This window comes from Epinephelus fuscoguttatus, linkage group LG23, assembly GCF_011397635.1.
Source record: "Epinephelus fuscoguttatus linkage group LG23, E.fuscoguttatus.final_Chr_v1".
Classification (NCBI taxonomy): domain Eukaryota; kingdom Metazoa; phylum Chordata; class Actinopteri; order Perciformes; family Serranidae; genus Epinephelus; species Epinephelus fuscoguttatus.
In genome coordinates this window covers 3,560,046-3,586,072 of record NC_064774.1, presented here as the reverse complement: position 1 = coordinate 3,586,072, position 26,027 = coordinate 3,560,046, and the positions used below count along the sequence as shown (strand labels likewise).

At 43.3% G+C, this 26,027-nt stretch overlaps 2 protein-coding genes across 4 annotated transcripts in view; one reads left to right on the top strand and one right to left on the bottom strand.

Moving 5' to 3' along the window:
- Nucleotides 1–3,575: 3,575 nt before the first annotated feature.
- Nucleotides 3,576–19,465, top strand: LOC125884013 (butyrophilin subfamily 2 member A2-like). Its single transcript, XM_049568712.1, has 4 exons — nt 3,576–3,685; nt 5,000–5,114; nt 17,800–18,081; nt 18,187–19,465. The coding sequence occupies exons 2-4, from the start codon at nt 5,009–5,011 to the stop codon at nt 18,294–18,296; spliced, it is 498 nt and encodes a 165-aa protein (XP_049424669.1). The 5' UTR covers nt 3,576–3,685; nt 5,000–5,008; the 3' UTR covers nt 18,297–19,465.
- A 445-nt stretch (nt 19,466–19,910) lies between these two features.
- Nucleotides 19,911–26,027, bottom strand: part of LOC125884011 (type-2 ice-structuring protein-like) — a 121,057-nt gene continuing 114,940 nt past the window's right edge. For all 3 annotated transcript variants that reach the window (XM_049568708.1, XM_049568709.1, XM_049568710.1), the window contains one exon: nt 19,911–20,232. The gene's annotated coding sequence lies outside the window, so the exon portion shown is untranslated. The remainder of the gene's footprint in view (nt 20,233–26,027) is intronic.

Sequence of the window (26,027 nt, the reverse complement as noted above, 5' to 3'; positions counted from 1 at the left end):
GGGGCCTCTGTGTTACGTCACCCACCATCCCCTCCACCATCACAAAGTCAGCTCACACACTCCGTCACTTCAGAAGCATTGACACCATATGTATAATCTAGCATGGTTTGCAGAACTGAACAATGCCAACATTTTCTTCTGTGGACTGCTGTTATATTGTGTCATTTACAGTAGATTTACTTTTATAACTTTCTCTAATTTCAAAAACATTTCCATGATTCCAGTTGCATTTATAAATAAATTAAATGCTGCATTCTCAGTGGGCACAAACTTGAAACCCGAACATCTCCTCCACATCAGGAAACGCAATATCACAACATCAAGTCCTCTCAGTGGGATCAGTGATCACATCATCCTCAGTCATCTGTTTTTAGACACTTCCTTAAAATGCATTTCTATTTCTACTGTGGGTTAAAACATCTTCATGACCTATGTTGAGAAGAAAAACCTGTTGATCCTCTTACAATTTCTTCATCATAGCGTCACCTGACAACCAAGTCAACAAAACAAAACTCTCACTGCCTACAGCAACCTTTGACAGCAGCCTATAATTGAAGATTACTCTATAATTACAGTAGCCTATATTTATGTAAATTAATCGTCACCTTGAGCATCTTTCTAGGAACAGAAATCCTCCTACACTGTGCCACAAACATGATAAAAAAAATCAATATTCTTTAATGTCATTATAGCTTTTTTTGGCCTAACTGCCAACTACACTTTGCTACACTTTGTGCAGCTGTCATCAACTATCTCTGCTGGACATGGACAAGTTTTGGCTAATTGTGTCAAAGAGGAGAAGACATCTGGAGCTTAGAGGGACTCTGTATGGCGCCTCCCGGAGCTCGAAAACTCAAACTGGCTATAGGGAGGATGGGACTTAATTGCCAAGATACTCTTTGCTTTCGTCCTCGTCCTGTCTGTAGAGTTGGGTCGAGGGCTCTCGTGGCCTGCCAACTATTTAACTTTCCATTGTCACAGTCCTAGAGAGTTTATTCTTGGATGTACAGTTAGGAAGATGAAAAGTGGAAACACTGTCAACCATAGTTTTGTACACTAATTCTAAAATCTGCTGACTAACACCAAGGCCAGAGTTTCCTAATTAGATAAAGCAGCTGTGAGCATCCCTTGAAAATATACTCTGTATTTCCAGAGAAGCTCTAAGCACAAATTTGAGGTACTTCTACTTTATTCCATTTTATGTTGCTTAACATTTCCCCTCCACTACACCTCACAGGTTAATATTTTACCTTTAACTGCACTTATCATATTACAGTTTCTAATCCCCTTCAATCCATAAACATCAGATACATTAAACAATGACAGGGAACATTTTACTGGACACTTTTATTATAAGAACTTAAATTAGGCCATATTAATATCAATATATTAATTTCAGTACTGCATACTTTTAAAAGTAGAATGCAGTACTTTTACTTGTAGTAGGGTTTGTTGTAGGGTATTTTCACAGCGTGGTACTCTTACTGAGGTGAGGGATCTGAATACTTCTTCCACCAGTTCCTTCAGTTCAGCATCATGGACAGAGACCGTGGACGACCACCTTTCTGTCCACCAGTGACGGCAAAATGAAGCCTCATGAACCATTGTCTTTGTTTTCTGAGCCCATACGATGGCGCTGTCTCTTCAACAAAGGGTTGAAAGCACTGAATTGTTGTTCCTTGAGCCATATCCTTTCCCCTGTAAGGACAATGGTCCACGAGGCTTCATTTGGCCATCACTACTGTCCACCACTGCTGATTTTTTTCTTAGTACTGTATGCTATAAATTGTGTCTGTATGGATCTAGACAAGATACTAAACATCACCCTGGAGACATGGCAGGCTTAGAACTGTTCTTCATCACTCCTTACCTCCTCTTCTTCTGCATGAATGGTCTCCTCAAAAACAGCTGCTCTCCTGTTTTATCTCCCAGGACCCCAAAACTAAGCTGCACATCTACAAGAAGGAAACCTAGATACACAGGTGTAGATTTTTTTGACAGTAGCAGAGGACTATATAGAGGATGAACTGCTAGAATTCATCTTTTTGATGCAACAATGCCTTCAGTGAAGTAGGCGACATCATCGGTTGCAGTCTGCCATTGAACAGAAAAGACATGAAGCAGTTCAAGTATCTCGGGGTCTTGTTCACGAGTGAGGGTAGAATGGAGCGTGAGATGGATCGGCGGGTCGGTGAGGCTTCTGCAGTGATGCGGGCACTGCACCAGTCCGTCGTGGTGAAGAGGGAGCTGAGCCGGAAAGCAAAGCTTTCAATTTACTGGTCCATCTACGTCCCAACCCTGACCTATGGTCATGAGCTCTGGGTAGTGACTGTAAGAATGAGATCGCGGATACAAGCAGTGGAAATGAGTTTCCTCCGCAGGGTGTCTGGGCTCAGCCTTAGAGATAGAGTGAGGAGCTCAGACATCTGGGGGGAGCTCGGAGTAGAGCCGCTGCTCCTTTGCGTCAAAAGGGGTCAGTTGAGGTGGTTCGGGCATCTGATCAGGATGCCTCCTGGGCGCCTCCTGCTGGAGGTGTCCCGGGCACATCCCACTGGTAGGAGGCCCCGGGGCAGACCCAGAACACACTGGAGGGATTACATATCTCATCTGGCCTGGGAACACCTTGGGGTCCTCCAGGAAGAGCTGGAAAGTGTTGCTGGGGAGAGGGACGTCTGGGGTGCTTTGCTCGGCCTGCTGCTCCTGCAACCCGGCCCCGGATAAAAGGATGAAAATGGATGGATGGACATGAAGCAACTGTCAGGAAATACCATCACATTTTTACCATATATTGATAAAGAAAGGGCACAAATTAGTGCATAAAAATTACTTTTACTGTACACATCTGAGAACCCCCAGACCCCTGTGTTCCTCAAATTTTTTTTTAAAATAAACCTTCACTCTTGCTAAGATACATGTGGTGAACAGTTCACTGTGAAGTATCAAAATGGATGGAAATTAAGCACTGGGAACAATTTTTCACTTCAACCACAAGAGGGCACAAAAGGCAAAAAATACTTCACACTTTACTTCACAGTTTCTACCATAATCTAAATACATGAAGTCATTTATATGAAGTGTCATATGGAAATATGTCCACATTTGCATCTTTCATGGACCTTGTGTGTCTTGAGTGGGTGAGTACCCTCCCCAATGCAGTGCTACTGAGGGTGGTGTCAAAATAAAGTAAGATACTGAGATAATTATTTTTCCCCACAGCAGGGAGATGTGTGGTGTCACAGAAGCAAAGGGAATAGAGCAATAACAAAAATAAGGTGTCATAAATGAGTAAACAGTCAAAAGGCAAAATATAATAAGCAGACAGACTGTACTCAGATAAAACACACATGAAAACATAACAGGAAGTGGGTTTCTGCTCATGACTGCATGCAGAGGTGAAGATATAAAGTAGGAAATAGGCATTATATGTAAAAAGTTATTGAAGCTTAGAGGCAGTTTGGCTTCAAAACACTGAAATATCTTCATTGTCTTCATTTATGATTCTATAACTTATTGAAAACAGCACGTGTAAGGCACCTTTACCCGTCTCAACCAAATGACAAAAGCAGTTTAAACCACAACAAAGAATGTGGTCATGTGATTTCAAGTACACACAGATGAAAATAAGAAACAACAACTCACATACATCACCAACATCCAGCAGACCGGAGCTATGTTTGCCTTCTAGGTAGGAAGCTTTAAAAATTATAACTTTTCATTTCAGCACCATTATTTTGAGTTGTGACGATGAACTGAATCATTTCTGTCATGTTTATTAAGTTACTTTAACTGCTGTGGAAGAAGTGATTAAACCCTCTAAACACTGAGTTGAGGTAGTCAAACCCAAGAACACTCCGTTAATGCTGCACTTTAAATGTTAGGTAAAAGTAAAGAAGTAGCATTGAACAGTAGTTTATTCAAATGTTGAAAGGTCTCATTCTCAGTAACGAGTGTGACCTTTTTAATATTAGCTGCATGATGTGGTGCCATGAGATTTACTTTGGGATTTTTTTTCAAACAATGTGACATGTTAATGTTGATCAATATTTCCTTTGTAAGGACCAAGGTATTTAAAAACAACAACAATGTGTGTGACAAGACCATTTTACTTCCTTTCTTTTTTTTTCTCTCACTGTTGTTTCCTTTAACAAACCACACTCGAGCACACAGCGTCTCTCCCTCTCCTCTCTCGCCGTGCGCACACGGGAGTTTTTTTCGGCAAGAGAGTTTGTCATAAACCTTTGGTAATGTAAACCTATGTGACGCTAGGGGCTCCACAAAAAACTCCATATGTGAATGTGTGATAGTTGTGGTATCATAGCAGCCTGTCACAGGTTACAGCGTGATGATTAGAGGAGACATGGCAGAGCATAAAGGTCCAGGTGGAAAAAACACAACTCAGTCATTTAGGATGTTGCAAAAGAAGGAAATTACCTTTTGATACAGATCCCAGGGGACATTTTGCACCATAGAGTACTGGGTTTTAATTTTGAGTTTTGAGATCTGCATTCTGCACAATAAATGCTCTAAAAATACATTATATCTTTGCTTTTGTTGTTGTTGTTTTTTTTTTTAATCAATTTAGCTTTGCTGAGGGACTACAAAACCCATTCAGAAACACTTCTATTATAACTTTTACACCTAAATTTATACAGGGATATATACCATTACCGTGAAGGGATTCGATTTATACCGTGATATAAATTTTAGGTCATACCGCCCAGCCCTAAGCCAAAATAGAAACTTTTCATACGACACATAATAGAGAGAGAAAAACAAACAGTGGTAAAGTATTAATATGGCACTGAGAAGGCTGAGGACAGAGCAATAAACCTGAAAAGCAAAACAACCTGTTACTTTCCCTTGCGGTGCAAACATCCCCATCTTTCCCTGAAGAGTTTATATTCTCTAAAGATTGCCTTATTTATAAGCATGGTGTCGATATCATGAATGTGACCCAAATAATCATTTTCTACTATCTTACAACTTTATTTATTTTCAGAACTCCACGATGCATCATCCACTCGTCCAGCTCAGTGATGGACTGGCTCACAGTGGTTGCAGAAGGCTTTTATACACCATGATCGTCTTCCTTCTCCTTCTACAGTCCGGTGACGGTAATTTTAATGCAAAGCACAAGAATAACACCATGGTGCACGTTGGAAATCAAAGGTCATAACCATATGGTCAAGAACCTACATTTATATTACAGATAAAGTCTGGGACAGTGATCAAATGAGAAAGAAAGACAAAGGGAGCACTGGGCCTGGGAACATCGGCCTAATACATTTTAATAGTGGTTTGTTGAAGCCAGCTGAACTTGTGTTTGTACTGGCTGATGATCCAGCATCTCCTCCACTAAGTTTAGATAACGATACCATTCCCTCAGATTTATTTTTATACATGTTCAAATATAAGCTGTTTATAATATGGCTTGGCTGAATACATGATGGTTATTATTAACGGAAAGATGTGCATCCATATTTCCCAGTACGCAGGCAATAACGTACCCGACAATTCCTGCATAGTATCTCGTTAAAGGACAAGTCATACAAAGCCATAGAGGGTTATTGAGATCTGTACAATATGCATACAGTAGATGCCATTGGAGGTCACAATTCCCGATGGCATTATTGTTTCTGGATGTAAATCCTGACCTACAAATTGATCTACAAAGAGCCCTGTAGTGTATAAAGCCAGTCAGAATTGCAGGAATTATGCTGCGTTCCATTTACCTTGGAAGTCAGAGTTGACCGCATTCCAGTAAAACAAGTTGTAATACAAAGATCAAGCCACTTCTAACAAGGTTAGCTATTGTAAGCTATTTCTGACAATACCCAATACGTTCTCATCCCAAGTTGTCACATATCGCCGCTTTGTCTGTGGATTTTTTTGTCTACATATTATACGCTAGTTATCAGGACATTAACAAAAACTAGCGTGAACCACTTTCTTTATTTTCTGACAGAACTGTATGGCTGTTAACCCTTACACATCTGTTTCTCGATCCTTGCTTTTCTAAACAAAATTTTTGGTTCTTTTATGTCTCCTTTTTTTTACTTTGCTTAAACCCTGGTTTTTGCACATCTTTGTCTGATTTTCAGTTTGACGCCTCTTGTGTTTTACGTTTGTACTTGGTTGCTCCAATATCATTTCCACCATTGTTGTTTGATTTTTGTGTTTAAGTTTTGTATCACTGCCCCCGTGTTGTTATGTACATTCTGAATAAAAGTTAAAAAAAAAAAAATCCTAAATAGGGAACGCTAACTGCGGGGCATGCTGGGGGTGGTGCCACCATCTTAGAGGGATAAGTACTGATGGTCAAATGAAGCCCTATGAACCATTTTCTATATTTTCTATAATAACTGGACTCCCTCCTGGTTAAAGGTTCAGGGTTTGTGGACCCATCCACCACCCCTCCCACCTGCCCTATGAGGAAAGGTAGCTTTGGTGTCAGTGTCTGACACTGAAATCACTGACAAAGCAGTATTTGACAACAATGGAATGAGAACGGGCTGCAACACCAGTTGATAAGGATGCATTTTGGGCTATTTTGCACATACAAACACTGTAGCAACATGTCCACAGCACTGTGTATTACTGTTTTAATGAGACACAAATAAGACAGAAGTGCTAACAAACAGTATGCATTGAGCAGCCATCTTGGATTTTGAGGTCAGGGTTGGTGATGTTCCTGTGACCTCTGACCTTTATGCCACGGATCTGTTTCTTCTTCTTCAGGTCAGCATCAGGTGGTTGGTCCATCTCAGTCAATACGGGCAACAATTGGTGATGACATCATTTTGCCATGCCACTTGGAGCCTGCCAAGGATGCTTGTGACATGAAGCTGGAGTGGGCTAGACCTGTGTTGTAGATCAGTGTTTTTCCAGTGGCTTTTTAGGTATCAAACATGGGCGTTATGCAAAAACGCTTTGCTGTTTTTCCAGCAATTTTGAGCAGCTTTTAAGGTAAAAATGTGAGTGTTTTGTAGTGACCCATCGCTGTTTCGCGGCATCAAAGTGGGGGTTATTGGGCTGCATTCTGGTAGTTGTAGATTTTCTACCTCTTGAGCAAAAGTGAGTGCCATAAACCCTTTTCCCTGTTTTCTCTGGTCATATAGCACCAAATTCAAAAGTATTTGTGTGTCTCCTCTGCATAGTGATGGACTTGGGGCTCATCCTACTCTCCAATGTGCTATGTGTGAGCTCAGTCCTGCATGTTCTTTAATGAAGCAATAGGAGAAGATATTCGGTCTCAGTTAATGTAGTTTATTAAGCAGTAAAGGAATAAAATTACAGAGCTCTGGGTCTCAACTTCACGTCCCTGACGAACAACAAAGGTGTGTCAGTTCACGAAGTCTGACCTCCTGTCCTTTCCCTGACCCAGTATATTTGAGCGTAACAGAGTGTCATTGTGCACGCAAGGCGTTGTCCTCTTCTCATTGGCAGTTCCACTTCCTCCTTCACCACACCACGCCCCTGCCTCGTGTTAATCTGACTCCTTCCCGCTGACAGTGGGGGCGTGGTTCCTGTTTTGAAAGACAAGAGAACAACACAACTCCCTACACGTGCTGTACCTTACTATCTGTACATCACTTTCTATTATTTTTACCATATATGAAACTAATTATCTAAGCATTGCGGTATGTGCTCCTCAGACTTCATGTCTCTTCCTCTCCTGTACTTCTCCACTTCTGCAAAGCAAACACATTCAGATCAGCTGAAATCATCTTAGTATTCTCATTGTTCACACATCTAAAACTTATATAGTGAAACACAACTGATAGTAAAATGCATAAAATCATTCTATTCCCAACAGTCCCCTTTTGGCCTCATAGGACTGAGGCCACTTTTCTTTTTTCAGTCCCAACGTATCCAGGTCCCCTTTTTAGGTCTTGTGATTACTGCACTTTTTGTTTCTTTTGAAACAAAAGTTATAACTCCCCATTTTGGTCTCATACACATGAGACCACTCACACCTTGTCTTCTCCTGAGGCTGAGTCCGAATCTGAATCAGTAGGCGGCTCTCCTAACAGGGTGGCCGTCTCCATTTGAGTCATCTGATATGGTGGGGGCTGTGGATGTTTTCTCTCCACAGCTGTCACTATGATTCTTTCACAGAGGGACCGGATACATGGGATACAACAACAACCACATAATGCTAACACCGCGAGCATTCCCACCAGAGACAAGAATATCTTTCCACTTACCGAACCACTTCTCGAAGATACCACCCAGGGGTTTATCAATGCCTGAGTGTTCATGCATTTCCTCAGAGAGCGTGCGCAGCCCTTCTAGCGCCTTAGTTACTGACCCGTCTGGAGCTGTGTTGTTTGGGATGAAGGTGCAGCAGAGGCCCTGGAACATAGAGCAGACACCCTTTCTCCGCCAAAAGCATGTCTAACGCAATTCGGTTCTGTACTGTCATCAGGAGGTAGCTGCCAGTTGTTCAGAGAGTCCTCCAACCGTCCCTAGTGCTGTTGGCCAGTCTAAGAACATTGTAATGCACATAATTAATTCTGTCCACATTTTTGTTAGGGGTGATGGGAAACAGTGCAGCTAATATGGGTATGTTTTCAAAACCAGCAGCCACTTGGTCAGCCAATTTGTACTGGTCTGGGACCCCGCGAGGAACACCTATGGCATCCATATACGTGGTTGTTCCCTGGCTCATATCAAATGCATTTCTTTTCTGTCTACCTGAGTTGGTCTGGGTATCCCTCATCCCCAACAAGATCAGGGGTACAGCCAGTCGGACCAGTGCACACGTACCAACCCAGGAGGATGGCAGGGACAAGTGGAGGGTTTTATCTCCACAGTACCAGAACAGGTCCTCTAGCCTGAACCATGCTGCTGGCGTTCTGCCACGTACTCACATTCAATGTTCTCTGGCACCAGTCAGCTTGCATCTGTCCCATATCAGTTACTACCCCGGTGGAGAGGTTCCTATGGAAACAAGTGTAATTGGCGATTCTGGGACTAAACGTTGGTGGGATGGTGTGATTCTTTATGGGTGGAAACAGAGAACTCAGAGTGGTACAATTAGCAGGATCAGGATACATGGTCATATTTATCATGCAGTTGAAACCAATAGGGTCTGTGTCAGGATACAAAGGGGCTGGTGTGGTGAACAGCGTAGGTCTAGCGGATGAACATACGACACAATTGGACATGTTCATGGATTCTGCTGTCGCCACCACCCAGTCTAACCATAGGTTTTGTCTCCGTAGCCTGTGGCCAATCTGACTACGTCACTGCGGGTCAATTTAGAGTAGTCAATGTTTATCACGCCTGTGTTCTGTTGAGGTTCAGGCGCCTTGGTTACATCACTTGGGGATACGATGGTTTTAGTAGGGGGAGGATTCAATAAGGTTAGTTTAATTAGTCCCATGGTATCTGTGCCACTGTGGTCTACTCCCAACACCAAATACATTGTGTTGTTGGTGCGATCTCCACATTTGGTGCGGTGCCTAATTGAGTTTGACCATGGGTTTGTTGTGAGATTATACACACTTAGCAATATCGGATTCTGCTTATGGGAGCCTGGAAGAGGCTGAAGCTGCTGCCTCTGTATCTTTATCTTTTTCCCAATGTCCTGTCCTCCTACCTTATATGGTGGTGGGTCCCAAAGCCCAGAATACGTCATCACATCTCTCCATCTTCCACACCACGGATTGTGTGTGGGCCCTCCCCATGAGAATCCGCATAAGTACACGTCATACCCCCTCCAATTTGGATCCTTTCCTTTACAGTTTATTACGGAGCACAAGTCAAACTGGAACCCTGTACTTTCCCCCATGATGTATGTCAATTCTACTCCAGCATACTTAGCTATGCAGGAGTCTGACGTTCCACTCCCTGGGGTGTCTCTCCTGGTTCGGTTTCGTGGTGGTTCTACGGCTTTGTCTCTGAGGGAAGACTCATAATACAACAGAGGTAAAACAATAACACAGGTTAACACAACAACTCCCAACACAAACCACTTATGGTGGCGTGGTTCTAATCCTAATAATTCTACTAATAATTTCATTTTTGTTTTTTTTTTTGCACACAGGTAAATATAAACGTGTAAAATATAAGAGTAAATATGGAGTGTAAATGTTCTGCAAGCGAGTCTTTCTTGTATCCTGGCTTTATATTACTCAAACGTACTCTGGGCAAAGTGTTGCTTCAGAGGAGCTTCAAACCTTCACATTGATCACAGGATATCTCTTCCGCACTTATGCTAAGCTAAATGAATAAATGTCGGTGTGAGTAAGCTGTGCGTGTGTTTTTTTTTTTTTTTAAGCTTTAGTGTCTCTTATGTCCTCCAGTGTTCGGGCAGGTGTCTCTGCCACTGCACACTGACTCCAGTGATACCATGTGTCACCTTTTCCTGTAGTTTGACGTTGGCGTGGGACGTCCGTTCCACGACTTTGTAGGGACCAGTCCACCTTGGCTCTGACCACTTTCGTTTGATCACCTTGAGCAGGACCCACTCTGATGTTGGGGGGTCTTTCCCTTCTGCTCCCTCCCGAGCTGTGGTCACCTGTTTGGAGAAAGCTGACACCAATGCTGTTAGTTGGTCATAATATGGTTTGTATTGCATAGGGCTTTCTATTTCTTCTGTAGTTTGGATCCCAGCTCCCGGTCCCGGGAACTGGTGTCCTGTTTTTAGTTCATATGGCGTGAACCCTGTCAATGCGTTCACTGAGCTCCTGATTGACATTAGAGCTAGGGGTAGAGCATCTACCCAGCTCATTTTAGTTTGAGCACAGATTTTGCCTATTTTTCCCTTAATAGACTGGTTCATCCTTTCCACCTTGCCCTGTGACTGAGGATGATAGACTGTGCCAAATGTGTGTTTTAGCCCCAGAGCCTTCTCTACCTGCTGTAGGTCTTTGTTTTTAAAGTGAGTTCCGTTATCAGATCTGATTCGTTTGGGGAACCCGTGCCTGGGGATATATTGATTTATCAGAAATTTGATTACTGTTTTTGCATCCTCTGATTTGGCAGGTATGGCTTCTGGCCAGCCGGTGTATGCATCCACCGCCACCAGAAGATACCTGTGCCCTCCCACTCTCTCTATCATATCTGTGTAGTCAATAATGACCTCTTGACCTGGGAGTTTGGGGAGAGGAAATTTCCCTTGGTGTGGTTTCACTGTGGGTCTGACATTATATTCTGTACATATTTTACATTCTCTGATGTGATTCTCAATCATGGCTGGCAGAAAAGGGTGCCACCAATGAGTGAGACCTCGCACCATCTGCACCTTTCCACAATGAGTCACCCCGTGAGCTTCCTGGAGGACTGATCTCATCAGCCCTGGGGGTAACACTGGTCTTCCGTCCGGAGACCTCCACACACCCTCTGTTCTCACTGCTCCTCTCTCTTTCCAGATTGTAAGAGCCTGGGGAGACGCTTTCTGCTGCTCTGCTATTAACATATTTACATTACACGGTGGCAGGAGATCATGTACTGTTTTCTGTTTGTAGCATGATATACTGTGGACTATATCCTGCCTTTCTCTTGGCTGCCATGTCTGCAGCCTCATTTCTAGCGATAGCTGTCCCTGCTTTATCATGGCCCTTACACTTAATGACTGCTACCTGTGCTGGCTTCATCAGAGCCTCCGTAGCCTCTTCATATCTTTTTCGTGTTTAATGGGGGTTTTGCTGCCGTTAGAAAACCCGATCTGATCCACTGTGTCATCTCCACATGGATTGCTCCTACAACATATGCAGAGTCTGTGTAGATGTTCACTCTCTTCCCTTCTGACCATTCTAATGCTGCAATCATTGCCTGGAGCTCAGCCAACTGTGAGGACTCTTTCCCTGTCACCCTTTCCGTGAGGACGTCCTCAAACCCTGTTTCTGTCTGTCTCACCACTGCATATGCTGCTTTCAGTCCCTCAGTTGGATGCCTGAAACAGCATCCGTCTGTGAACAGTGTTTCCTCTCGTCAGTCAGGGCTTAGCCTGCAAATCTTCTCTCACCCTGGTGTCTTTCTGCACCTTTTCCTCACATCTGTGTGGCTCGCTCTCTCCCATGTTATCTGCCATGTTTACACCTTCATGTGTGAATGTTATGTGTGGTGCATTTAAGATCTTTTCCAGCCTCGTCTGTCTGAGTGATGTCATAGTAAATGCCGCTGAGTTTACATATGCCACTATGCTGTGCGTTGTTAGTACAGTCAGTGCGTGTCCCATCACTATGTGTGCTATTTTCTGCAAAATTTTTGCCACTCCTGCTGCATGTCGAGTGCACGGTGGGTGTCTATCCTCGGTTGGGTCTAAGGATATGCTTACATACATCAGCACCTGTCTGCCTCCCCCTTTTTTCTGGAAAAGCACACCAGAGGTGGTGTGTGTCTTTTCGAAACATCAAGAAAAACGGTAGCTTGTAGTCGGGGATGGCTAGATCCGTAGCAGCAGAGAGTGCCTGTTTGAGGAGATAAATGAGGTTTCAGCGTCAGTGGTCCATACCAGGAGCAGTAAGATTGCGCATGCCCTGTCGTTAACCATGGCACGCAAAGGATGGGTTAGTTCGCCATAAGAGGCCACATAGTGCTTGCTGTACCGGTGAGGCCCAAAATGACAACATGTCTTTCACGGTGTGTGGTTTTGGGTGATGCAGAATCGATTCTCTGTGTGACGGGACACGGCCGTGCCCTTAGCCGACACTATGCGACCCAGGAACGAGACCTGCTGCCTACAGCATTGTAGCTTGGTTTTAGAGACTTTGAACCCTGTGTGGTGTAGGCGTAGTAAGACAGAGCGTGTGGCCTCCAGGCAGGTGGAGGGATCGGGGTGCGGCCAAGAGGATATCATCAACGTACCGGATTACCACAACCCCTTCTGGTAGTGACAATTCGGCCAGCTGCTGTTTGAGAACCTGATTGAAAAGACCAGGTGACAGGATAAAACCCTGTGGGACGCGGGTGTAACGTAGCTGTCTACCACGATGAGTGAATGAGAAAATGTCGCGAAGGGGCGCGAGAGGTAGGCAGAAAAAGGCGTTCGCAAGGTCTATACAAGAAAACCACTTATGTTCTGGCGACAAGCTAGACATGGCGGTGTATGGGTTTGGCACTGGTACTGTGGGTGTGGAGATTACTGCATTAATGCGTCTGAGATCATGCGCCATGCGATATTTGCCTGTATTCTGTTTCTCTACAGGAAGAATGGGTGTGTTCCAGCTGGAGTTTGAGGCCTCCAACACTCCAGCCTGTAACAGACCCTCGATAGTATCTGCAATACCAGCCTCAGCCGCTGGCTTGTGGCGATATTGATTCTGCCAAATCGGTGTCCAATCATTTAACTCAAATGTAATGGGGGGTGACCTGTGCACAGTAGCCCACATCGGTGGGCCCAGAAGACCAGAGAGAGTCAGGAAGTGTGTGTAACATGTGTTCTGCGTCTGGATGGTCAGTCTTTTCCCTACCATGAAACCTCTCTATCTGTCGGTGTTCCAGGATCGCCTTGTCTGTAGCTCCCTGCCTGATGCGATATGCTTTCTCAGAGGGTGAGAAATCCACCTGAGGAATTTGAGTGCGGATCCAATCAGTGAGTTGCATTAGCCTCTTACACATAGGGCCCAAGTCTTTGGCCTGATGTTTTGCATGGATTGCCAGAGATATGTGAGGGGAGGCTTCTTCCTCCCCCTTATACCACTGTTGCTGTTCTGAAGCGAGGTCAACAGCTGCAGCCACTCCCTCATTACCCACCAGTATACAGGACGACTGTATATCCCACCTGTGACCTTCAATTTCGTTATAAAATGCCTGCTGATACATCTCATCCCCTTTTCTATCATAATAAAGTGTTACATGGAAGGGATCAGGAGGAGGTGTGTAAGGATTTAATGACTGAACCCAAGGGCGCCATGACTGATAGAGAGCGCAAATCCCAGGAGTTGCTGTGGTGTTTGGCTCGAGGAGGCCCCAGTAGATATCTGCCCACTGTCCTTCAGCTGTGGGGGATGTGTCTGCAGATAACAACATTTGTGAAGATGAATGTACAGTTGACAATGAGCAGTTCACAGTGTATCCATTTGGGAACGTCACTATCAGTCCGTCCGGGCTGCACAGGATGGAGGCTCCACACTTTAATAACACATCTCTGCCCAAAAGGTTAACAGGACATGCCATTGAGGAAACAAATGTGTGTGAAATGTCTGATCTGCTTGGAGTATGGTAGTGGTGAGTGGTTTTGTGAGTGGCAGATTTTCTGATTGACCCGAGAACCCAGTTAATTCAACCGCTGATGATGACATGTGAGTAGCAGACACAGGGAGGTTTAATGTGGAATACCGTGCCCCCGTGTCCAACATGAAAGGCAGTTCTTGATTCAGTACTTTCAGTCGCAAGTAGGGGTCTGCCAGCCCCTCCCGCGTAGGGGTTCTTGGGCCCCGTCAATATCCTTGGGAATCTTCCCAGGTCATCAGAGGATATTGACCCTGCGGAGCGACAGTGGCATTGGGTGCTTGATGCACATAATCTTGATAACCTCCCCTGTGCGGTCCCTGATACCCGCCCCTGGGGGGTCTGTTTCCGCCACCCCTGGGAGGTCCGAGCTGCCTGCCTCGCATCCTGTCCTCCAACCACTCGGGGTCAGCATTACATGAGTGGGTCTGGTGTGGACAGCGTTCCCGCCAATGCAATGGGTCTCCACAAAGGAAGCACCCCCCATCAACCTGACCCCCTCTTGGGCCGCCACGTCTTCCCCCCCTGCCTCTGAATCTTCCTGTACCACCTCGGGAGCCGCTCCAATTGGGAGGGCGAGGGTCTACCCCCTCAGGGGTTGGAAAAAGATCGGGGGTAACTGTGGGTGATGGCTGAGGCTGCTGAATCATTTGATTGTTTGATTTTTTGTCTTTTTTCACATCGTTCGTTTTACGACGTGCATCCTCCAATTGAAGTTTGAGCAGCTGAACCTGTGCTGAGTCTGTGCTTTCCTTCTCTGTTGCTTCTATCTGACCTCTCTCTTTGTGCCCTCAACTGAAACACTGCCTCTGCTAGTGGCCTCGGCTCCTCCTCCGTTGCTTCCACGTTAGAGGTGCTGGAGGAAAGAGGGCCCTGTTTCATGCTTCTCTTACTGTCTCTGCTCTCTATGCTGCACACATCATCCTGCATGTCCCTACTCCTGTCTATAGATCTCAGAGTCTCCTGATACACATTCTGCGCTCCCGCCACAATATTCATCACGTCCTGTTTCATTGCCTCCACCTGTACTATTCCCTGTCTTATTTCCTTCATCACTTCCTCTTTGGCCTTCACATACTCTCCTTCCCCTATCACATCTGTATTAAGCACACCGTCTTTAATCATCAACATTGGCATTTGCATATTCTTTCCTGAATATGGTGGGGGAATTGGAGGTGTGTGTGTTTGGGGTATCTCAGGATACAACCTATTAGAGGTGGGCTCTGGTGGGGGTGAGGCTGGATCCTTTGCAGGAGCAGACAGAGGTTGCTTATCTTTGTTTTGTTTTTTGTGACTTTTGTCTGTGTTTTTCCAATAGGCCATGGCTGTAACTGCCATCTGATGGAGCAGAGCTCGTTTGCGCTCCTTCATTTCTTTTTGATGTTTCCATTTTCTCTTTATAAATTTAGGTTCGTTTCTCCTTTTTAGCGTGTTCTTCCAAATCATCTCTCGCTTTAACTCTGCAGCCAGCAATTTCTTTGTAACATTTACTGCCTCCTCATCCCGAGGAAGCTCATTTTGGGCCTGTAATGCCTTCCATAAATCATCAAACTCCTTTCCTACAGCCTGTCTCTGCTTATCTATTACTCCTGACAATAACTGTTTCCTAATCTCCCGTACTGTGTTTTTACTAGGATGGGAGGACATCCACCCTGCTCACGACAGTCCCTGTCAAATTCACCGTCCATGATGTCTCTCTGTCCCTCCTCTGTCCTTACTTTTTTTAAGCCGAGGGTACTACTGTTAACTTTTTTAAAAAAAAAAAAAAACTTCACACAATTACAACAATACACACAATACTCAGCGCCACGTGACCGCTCTGCAGCGCAGTCTGCGGACTTATTTTCCCCTTTCTATCGCTGTGATTTCGCTGCTTAAGTTCCACCAATTGCAGGCCGACACATCCAAGCTTCTACACCACTCTCCTAGGAGGGTGCGGGATGCCTATGGCTCGCGACAATTGGCTTCTATCTTAAGGCAAAATTACACAGCTTCCTCTTTTTCTTCCCCACAGAACGCGACCACCGCTCAGGCACGAAAAGAGTTGGAATTCGAGTCACCTCTAATAGACTCTACACAACTCTTCCGCCCCGTAAAGATAGCTGGTTGTCGGTAAGCCACCCACAAAACAATATCCCCTAAAAGACTTATTTATTTACACTCCCAATATCAGGGTGGTTCTGCGGACCACTGAATAGATGTCTCAACATGAGCGATAGTATTCAGTGTTAGGGATCACATGGAAAATGCTCCCCTGCCCGCAGAACTCTGTAACCTCTTTTTTGTGTTGTAGCAATCTACACAAAGGTCTTTCAACCTCAGACAACCCGTGTCTTCAGACTATATTCTCAGCTGTCCAAGGGGCAACCTTATGGGTTCTCCCCCCGAGCTTATCCACCTCAGGACACTTGTCTTTTTCTTTTTTAGAGATTAGATGGAAAACCTAATCTCAGGGTTTTTCACCCGACTATGTTTCGTATTTAGGAGTCAAATTTATGATTTGCTCCAGGGCCTTTCACCCGACTATGTTTCATGTTTAGGAGTCAAATTTATGATTTGCTCCAGGGCCTTTCACCCTGTCCTGTCGAGGTGTTGACTATGTTTCGTATTTAGGAGTCAAATTTATGATTTGCTCCAGGGCCTTTCACCCTGCCCCGGGGCTTTCACTTTTGTGTTTTGTTCTAACTTTATTCCTTTACATTTCAGACTAGGAGACTTTAGTACAATGACAACACAAGTTTTAGTGTTTCCAATTGCAGAACTTTGATAAAACAGGCGTCTGCTTACCTTCTTTTTAGGCCGCGGCAGGTGTTGTCACAATACTGCTGTCCTCCGCTGTTGAATGTCTTTTATCCCGTCACTTCTCCGGCTTCAAATCACGTCGGGGTCACCAATTGATGGACTGGGGCTCATCCTACTCTCCAATGTGCTATGTGTGAGCTCAGTCCTGCATGTTCTTTAATGAAGCAATAGGAGAAGATATTCGGTCTCAGTTAATGTAGTTTATTAAGCAGTAAAGGAATAAAATTACAGAGCTCTGGGTCTCAACTTCAAGTCCCTGACGAACAACAAAGGTGTGTCAGTTCACGAAGTCTGACCTCCTGTCCTTTCCCTGACCCAGTATATTTGAGCGTAACAGAGTGTCATTGTGCACGCAAGGCGTTGTCCTCTTCTCATTGGCAGTTCCACTTCCTCCTTCACCACACCACGCCCCTGCCTCGTGTTAATCTGACTCCTTCCCGCTGACAGTGGGGGCGTGGTTCCTGTTTTGAAAGGCAAGAGAACAACACAACTCCCTACACGTGCTGTACCTTACTATCTGTACATCACTTTCTATTATTTTTACCATATATGAAACTAATTATCTAAGCATTGCGGTATGTGCTCCTCAGATTTCATGTCTCTTCCTCTCCTGTACTTCTCCGCTTCTGCAAAGCAAACACATTCAGATCAGCTGAAATCATCTCAGTATTCTCATTGTTCACACATCTAAAACTTATATAGTGAAACACAACTGATAGTAAAATGCATAAAATCATTCTATTCCCAACAATAGACAGCCCAGTTCAATAAAAACACCATCGCTCCAACAGTGACATACTCTTCTCTCATCATCAGGTGCTGACTTCACGCCCATCATAGACATCAGATCATATTACAACGGAAGTGTGGTGTTACAGTGTGAGTCTGCAGGCTGGCATCCAGAGCCTGAGGTGTTGTGGCTGGACGGTGAGGGAAAGCTCCTCTCTGCTGGACCTACAGAGACAGTCAGAGGTCCTGATGACCTCTATACTGTCAGCAGCAGAGTGACTGTGGAGAAGAGACACAGCAACAGCTTCACCTGTAGAGTCCAACAGAGGAGCATCAACCAGACCACAGAGACACACATCCAGGTTCCAGGTTACAAAGAGTTCTTCCTGAATAAAATATATCGTCGCTGGTTTACACAGTTTGGGTCTGGTTTGATTAAAACGTGTCATTCTGTTCTGTGTTTTATCATTTCAGATGATTACTTCATGGATCTGCTCTCTTCTAGCTGGATTTGGAGCAACACACTTGCTATTATTGCTGTCGTACTGTCAGTTATTTTCATACTATTATGTCAGTGGAGATAGAACTATGATACGTTAATATTATCTGATCTATAAATATCTATGTAACATTGTATTATCTAGCAGACTCTTTCATATAGTTTCTGTTTGAGTATTAAAGAAAACGACTTATTGCTAACATGAACAAACTGATAAAACAGAGATGGACTCCATGTGGTCGTGCAGGATGAAATACGTCACTGGTGGAGCCACATTGGTGTCTTTCTCTGGTTTCCCAGTTCCCAGGTGATATAATGAAGGTTACATTAACTTAAGCTCTTCCAGCTCAGGATTCTATGTACTGTGTGTTCAAGACTGAGGTGAGAGCGGATCATGCAATGTCCAGTAAGTCCCGCCCCTGTCATGAACTCTTTGGGAGCGTTCTGAATTGCATACCTGTTGTTTTTACCCTTCGTAGGTGCTGTATGTTCTGTTGCATGCAGGATACATACAGTCAGGCCATACTACTGTCTCATAATATTACACCCTGAACCTTGACCTTCTTGCTCATATATCCATTACCTTGAACAACCTGGGGAGCTCTGCTGTTGTAACTCTGTGACGTATGAAGTTTAACTCATAACTGCATACATTGTAGATTCTGACATTATGTTCACAACAGTAAAATTCAATTTGCATTTCCCTACCAGTGCTGTTTACAATTAATACTGCTGTTATTACAATTTGACTGGGCATCAGTTAGTAGAACATGTTGGTATTTCTGGCATACTGCATTTGACATGCTATATTTTGGGACAAACCAAATCTTTTTCTGGCATACTAAATAGTATGGCAGTATGGGTAAAAACAAACAAACACAGGAGCTAAATGTTGAGAGCAAAGCAGAAATGAGATGTCGAAAACCATGTTGATCAGTTTGTGAGTGCCCTCCAGGACGCTCATTAACTTTCTTAATGAAAAACAACATAACTGTCATTGTCATGTTACTGTGACTGAAATGCTCCATAAAGCTAAACTGCAGAGTCAGGTAAGTATTTCCTGTGGGCTCGTCACCATGAGCAACCTCTTTCATCTAAAATTAAACATTTAATCCATTGTTAATTAAAGAATATGTTGATACAGCAGCTTTAAACTACCAATTTATTGACAGTAAGTCAAGTGTTTTTACTGTTTTAAATCTGTACATGACTCGTATTACAGGTTTAAACCGCTGGTGGAATTTGTTTGTTCTCACAAGGAAAATTAAAATAAAAAACTGATGTTTCTTCAGATGTACTTTTCAATTAATTATTATTATTTTTCATATTTAAAAGTTAACGTTAGCTGCCACTCATTATATATATATATAGTTAATATATTAATATTATAAGCACAACCTGGGTCTATTGCTCACTGAGTTTAAAAAGTGGGAGCATTTTTCTAACCTCAGTGTCTAAACTCTCTGCACCCAAACACTCATTTTTACTGGCATATGCAGTGAACTGCTGCAGTGTATGCTGTCGTATAGGAGAGTCTTGTTGCAGCAAAAGCAGGCTGAGGAGGACAAAACTGCAGATTTCAGTAAGGAAAGGATTTAGCTGTTTTCTTTTCGTTGACAGAAAACCATTAAAATATGTTTGGATCAGCCCGGAGGATCGAGACATCTCTGATAAAGACAGGAGACAAAACACAGACCAGTTTGTTTGGATGCTTGAGCCTTTAATTTTGCATAAGACAAGAAAGAAGAGTTTACTTTGCAGAATATATGTAGATTTGTGCTAAAAGCATTCTTTTCATAACACATTCAGTCTGCTCTCATTAAAGGCACAAGGCCTCAGAGACAGTCCAGCTCCTGTTTATGTCACTTGTCGCTTCATTCCTTCAGTAGCGTTACAGCGATAGCAAAGACAAACTCAGCTCACATGTGAGACTGAGGGTGTAAAGAAAGATGTATATGAAAGCATGCGCACAACACAAGTGTTTGTGCTTTTAATGGGTTCTTCATGTCTCTGTGTCAGACCTGGAATCATCTTCTCTACCTCACACAGACAGATGGTAACTGGCGGGTGCACTGGAGGTCATCCCAGCACTTGTCAGCTGCAAGAAAAAAAATAAAGAGTTGGTTGAGTCAGTGAATGTGACACAAACAAAAACCTCAGACTGTTGATGTGATCAGTGACTCCTAACTGATTCATCATGAATAATTTGAACAATAAAAACTGAACTTCATTAATTGGAGAGGGCTGTTGTCAGTCAAAGAAAATCTTGGTCAACTAAACTCATCTTATTCTTCAGCCAGCTGATTGGTCGCTGGGAAGAAAATCTTCATGTTATCTCTAGATGAACTAAATCTACCTGGCAGTGTTGTGTGTCATCCAAAGCATTTTGAAGCTGCGACCAGCAGCTCTATCTCGCTCTGTCGGTTTCACAAAATGTCTCCACTGTTTGGTGGTCACAGTTTTTGCCCTAGGAGGCTGAAATTCGGTGTGGAGGTCGCAGCTATCGTGAATTCATGCTTGTTTTTTCTGAGGCCAGCGCTGTAATGAGACTCAGGAGTGCTGTGTGTTTACACTCTGCTACAAACCTCAGTGTCATTATGAGGCCCTGAGCGTCTTCACTTTTCTTCACTAAGCCATGCATGTTGCTGTTTTCTCTCTGGTCACAGAGATTTGAAAAATGTTTAACTTTGGGTAAAACGCTGCCCTCGTCACTTTTTACCATGGACTGTAGAAGGAATGGACGTAGCTACAGTGACGTCACCCATTTGTTTGTGGTTTTGAAGCCTCATGTTTGACACATCAGCCGTCACCATCTTGGTTTTTTGGAGCCAGAGATGAACATAGTTGGGCAAGAGGCTGGTGCTGTGTGAGTGAGGGGTAGGTGGATCTGACTGAGAGGCCGAGGACACTATCAGCAGACAGTCTGTCACTCAAAGTGGTCGGCTCTTAATGATGTGGCTATTGCTGGCACAGAGCCATAAAAATGCTTTGGTCGACACACAGTCTTATGACAGTAACACCAGTGACTGTCCGACCAATGAGAATTTGGAGGGGCAAGAGCACATCAACCAACTGACCAGAAGATGTCAGCACGATATATTTCTGAGTTAACTCACTGTATTCCTTCCTATTTCATCATTAGCATCACTGCTACAGTTAGCACTATGTTGTTTTACCTGAGTAATTAATCTGCATACAATGCTGCCCTCTACCACCACCGTTATTAGGCTCTCCATCACACCAGTGGCGGTCGTTGAAAGGTGTGCCATCACTCCAGAACCATTGACCATTCTGGAAGAAAGTGTAGCACAGAACATTACATAACATAAAAGTGAAAAAATGGGGGAGTGAGGGTTCAAAAAAGAGAAATTTAAAAAAGAAGAATTTAAGAAAAACAAGAATATAAATATGAATAAGAAACTATACAAAGGCAGTTAAAGCCAAAATTACAAGACACATGTGCCCACAGTACCCTGTACATACTGTCTCAAGTGAAGTGACATAGTGGTGTGATTAGTCACTGCAAAGTCACAAAAGTATAGTTCATGTGAGAGTAATGTGATACCATCAACAGTATTGTAACAGCATTAACTAGAATATAATATAATTCATCAATAAATAGATATTATATGTATTTGTTGTGCAATATTTCCAAGTTGTGCAATGAAAATACCTCTTCTGCATCAGAGCCTCCAATCCATGCCAGGTCGTACGTACGAGTGGCTTTAAAAATCAGCTTCTGAACATGATGGTACTCCTGGCTGTTGTGAACAGATGCAAGGTTTCCACCCAGGGACTGACAGTGTCTCTACAGTGGAGACAAACAGAGAGACAGATGGACAGAGAGGAGTTGTCAAGGAAAGTAAGAATGAAGACCCCAGGTCACCAAATGTCCATGTGTATGCAAACAAAATGAGCTTGTTGTAGAAGCCTCCTGAGTCAAAGTCACCAACATTACCTCAGCTCCAGCCCAGCTCATAAGTGTTGGAACATAGTGGTAACAGCGACCACCTACGAAAGACCAGCCCCAGGGACAAGCTGTCGATCTCTTGACCAGGGGAATCTCTGTGGAGAACCATTAGAGTTTGGTTAATGTGGGGTCTCCAGGGAAAGTCTCCATACTATATTAAATAGATTCATTTTGATGGCACGAAGAAGCTACAACATAACATAATATTACATGACACAACATAAATATAATATACGTGAGTTAACATAACACAATATTACGTAACAAGACAAAATAACAATACATCATCAATTCATATATATGTAATATAATATACAACATAAACATAAAAAAATTGCAACAGAATACAAACACTGGAATACATAACATAGCCCTATATGAGTAATAAAAAGCAATATAAGGTAATAGGATATAAAATAAGATAAAGTTACATTAGCATCTGACACAAAGCTTTTATCAGGAGAAACTGCTCATTGACATTAAACACAGGTGAAGCCATCACAGCAGAGCATCATAACAACCACATTCTGCTGAAGTGAAAATCTTAAAGCCACTCACTTGTTTTCTCTGGAGGAGTTTCATCTGGAGGAGCTGGAAAGTTTGACACTGCAGTTATTGACTTGGACTGTTTGTGTTTATTAACATGTGTACCGTATGTATTACACTCACCAGCCGCTCTGGTCAGACATAAAACATTAACATAAACATAAAAAAATTGCAACAGAATACAAACATTGGAATACATAACATAGCCCTATATGAGTAATAAAAAGCAATATAAGGTAATAAGATATAAAATAAGATAAAGTTACATTAGCATCTGACACAAAGCTTTTATCAGGAGAAACTGCTCATTGACATTAAACACAGGTGAAGTCATCACAGCAGAGCATCATAACAACCACATTCTGCTGAAGTGAAAATCTTAAAGCCACTCACCTGTTTCATCTGGAGGAGCTGGAAAGTTTGACACTGCAGTTATTGACTTGGACTGTTTGTGTTTATTAACATGTGTACCGTATGTATTATACTCACGAGCTGCTCCGGTCAGAACCATCATGGCACAAACAAGTGCAGACACAATCAGCATCTTCATGGTGACGATGACTACGAGAGACAGACGTGTTACCGAGACTTGTTTAGGGAACAGCCGTACTGACTGTCAGTCCTGTGAATAAAAGTCAGAAGATGATAAAGTTTGGTGCAAACCTGCTTCAGCACTTTCTTCTCTTCTTCTCTTCTCTTCGGAGTGTCTGTAGCTTCAGTGGACCCTGTGAGGATGTGCGGATGAAGATGATGACCAGTTCTTATATACTGCGCAGACAAAGGTTAAAATATTTGCCAAAGATGTTGTCTTAATAAATGTCAGTCCTTCCTTGGAAATTCTCTCAATGCTTCAGTGCAAAGCCAGAGAGCAGAACCAAAACATTCAAACAAGTCGGCCACTTGTCATGAGACGCCATGATACCACAAAGTGTCAGGGCCATATCCAAGGCTTATTACTGGTTTAGTGGAACAGTTGTAAAATAACTCACAGGACACAATGACAGTATCATCATATGTCAAATTTACATTCAAATGAAGAGCAAATTTTAACTGAACGTCCAAAAAACAGCAACAGAAAATACAAATTAATGTCCGTTTCCATCCATTAGTGTTGTGTGAATATAAGAAGTTGGTTAGTTTGACTCACAGGATGTAGACTGTGGTTATAAGCCTGCCATTAGCTGCCTATTTCAGACAGAGGTCACATCACATGTGTTATCGTTTTCAAAATCCCCATCACTACACGAAACAACAACAACCTCCAAGCTAACAACCTACACACTCTAAACCTTTTCCCCACTCTGATACATCAAAAGCGCAGCGCTTAATATGTAGATGTGAAAGTCCACTGACAAACATCATATGTGACAATTTGGGATGAGGACGTGTTGGACTTGGCATCCCTTAAACTTTTTCTTTAAACCAAGAGTATCTCTTGTGGGCACTGGACAATTGTGATTTAAAGACATGGAAACAAGTCCAGATCTTTCTCTAGCGCTGACACATACAGTGCTGTGGAGATAGGTGTAGCTACGTGAGACTGCTGCATGGGAGACAGGTCTGTGTTTTCTGATGGAGGTGGTAAAGTTGATGGTTGTGGTTTGTGAGGTAGATTGGGTTGTCAGCATCTACAAGTCACAGAGTAAAGGGAGCAATCCTCACCTCCTTCTTTGCAGATGTTTAAGTGTCCTGAACAAGACACTGAACCTCTGCTGAGGAAGAAACTATAGCGAGAATAAGTGACGGTGGATACATGTACATAATATTCCTTTATTTGCCCTTATTCCACGAAGATACAATATTCCTACGAAGCTGTTTACTTGACTGATAAAACTGATCATCCTGCTAATATTCCTGTTTACATGCAGCCATGCTCACTCTGATTAACATGTCCTCATCACGTGCCTTTATCAGAGAGGTGATGCCAGTTGATGCACTGACCAGGTATAAATCTAATAACTCATCACAGATGGTTAGTCCACCATCAACTGGAGTGGAGTGAATTGATTTATGCGCAAAAGTCAAGAGGATGAAAAGGAGGCTGTCACTGTGTGTAGACCAGACCAGGAAACCCTGCTACTAACGGTGTGGAAACTGTTTTCAGTTTTCTCATTTTCCCTTCTCTCTTTCGTATGCGGTGGCTGTTCAAGAGTGATGCCATGCGTGAATATCTACCCGTTGACCACTGGTAACACTACTCATTCCATCATCGGTAAAGAGACATGAACCTTTTCCTCTCAACATAGGTGCTTTAAGTCTCCAGCATATTCTCTAAGTGATATCTAGAGGGTTACTCAGCCAGCCAAAGTAATATCCAGGAAGTACCCGTCCCTCCATAACAATGTACTTTAAACATATTTTATGATTGATGGATAGAGCTGGTCTTTGGTTTTTGAACATCTACGCTCAGGCTGACACTGAGAAGGAAGAAGAGAAGATAATCCACCAGCAAGTTTGCTTCACTTTATCTCTCTCTTTACCTCTTTTTACACCTCTGCACTGGCAGTAGCCCTGGACAGAGGCATTATGCTTTTAGGTTGTCCGTGTGTCCATCCGTAAGTTCGTCTGTCCATTCTTGTGAACGCAATATCTCAAGAACGCCTCAAGGGAATTTCTTCAAATTTGGAACAAACGTCCACTTGGACTTAAGCATGATCTGATTGGATTTTGGTGGTTAAAGGTCAAAGGTCTCTTTGATCTTGCATCCGTTTTATTCTCATGACCAGGATATCTCAAAAACACCTTGAGGTAATTACCTCAAATTTGGGTCTGCTGATAGTGCCCTCGGCTCATCAGTGAGATCCACCCTTTGCTCCGCCACAGAACCAGCCTCTTGCCCAAACTTGGTCATCAATTATCTTTACAGTTAATGGTAAAACGTGACAGTGATAAGTGCAGCGTTTAAGCCAAAGCTGAACATTTTTCATCTCTCTGTGACCAGAAATATAACAGAGACATGCATCGCTTAGTGAGGGCAAGTTGCTCAGGGCCTCATCATGCTGCTGCATGTCTGTAGTGGAGTGTAAATACACAGCACTCCTGAGTCTCATTACAGCGCCAGTCTCAGGAAAAACAAGCACAAATTCAAGTTTCAGTCTCCTAGGGCAGTAGTAGAAAAAGCAGAATTTCAGTTGTCCAAAATTTTCTTTAACTGACTGCAGCTGACAAATATACTGATCATTTCATCATTTTCAAAGACCCCAGACTGTCGCTTTGCAGCTCCCAGACTTCCCAGCAGAATGAAACCGGCTGGAACACAGTAGTGGAGGAGCGGTTGAGCCTGACTCACGACGTCCTTCA

Bases quoted from the DNA above. Each gene is read 5' to 3' on its own strand.
- LOC125884013 (XM_049568712.1), top strand. From the start codon at position 5,009: ATGCATCATCCACTCGTCCAGCTCAGTGATGGACTGGCTCACAGTGGT. The intron at 5,115-17,799 runs GTAATTTTAATG...TCTCATCATCAG, and splicing joins CCTTCTACAGTCCGGTGACG to GTGCTGACTTCACGCCCATC. The intron at 18,082-18,186 runs GTTACAAAGAGT...TTATCATTTCAG, and splicing joins GACACACATCCAGGTTCCAG to ATGATTACTTCATGGATCTG.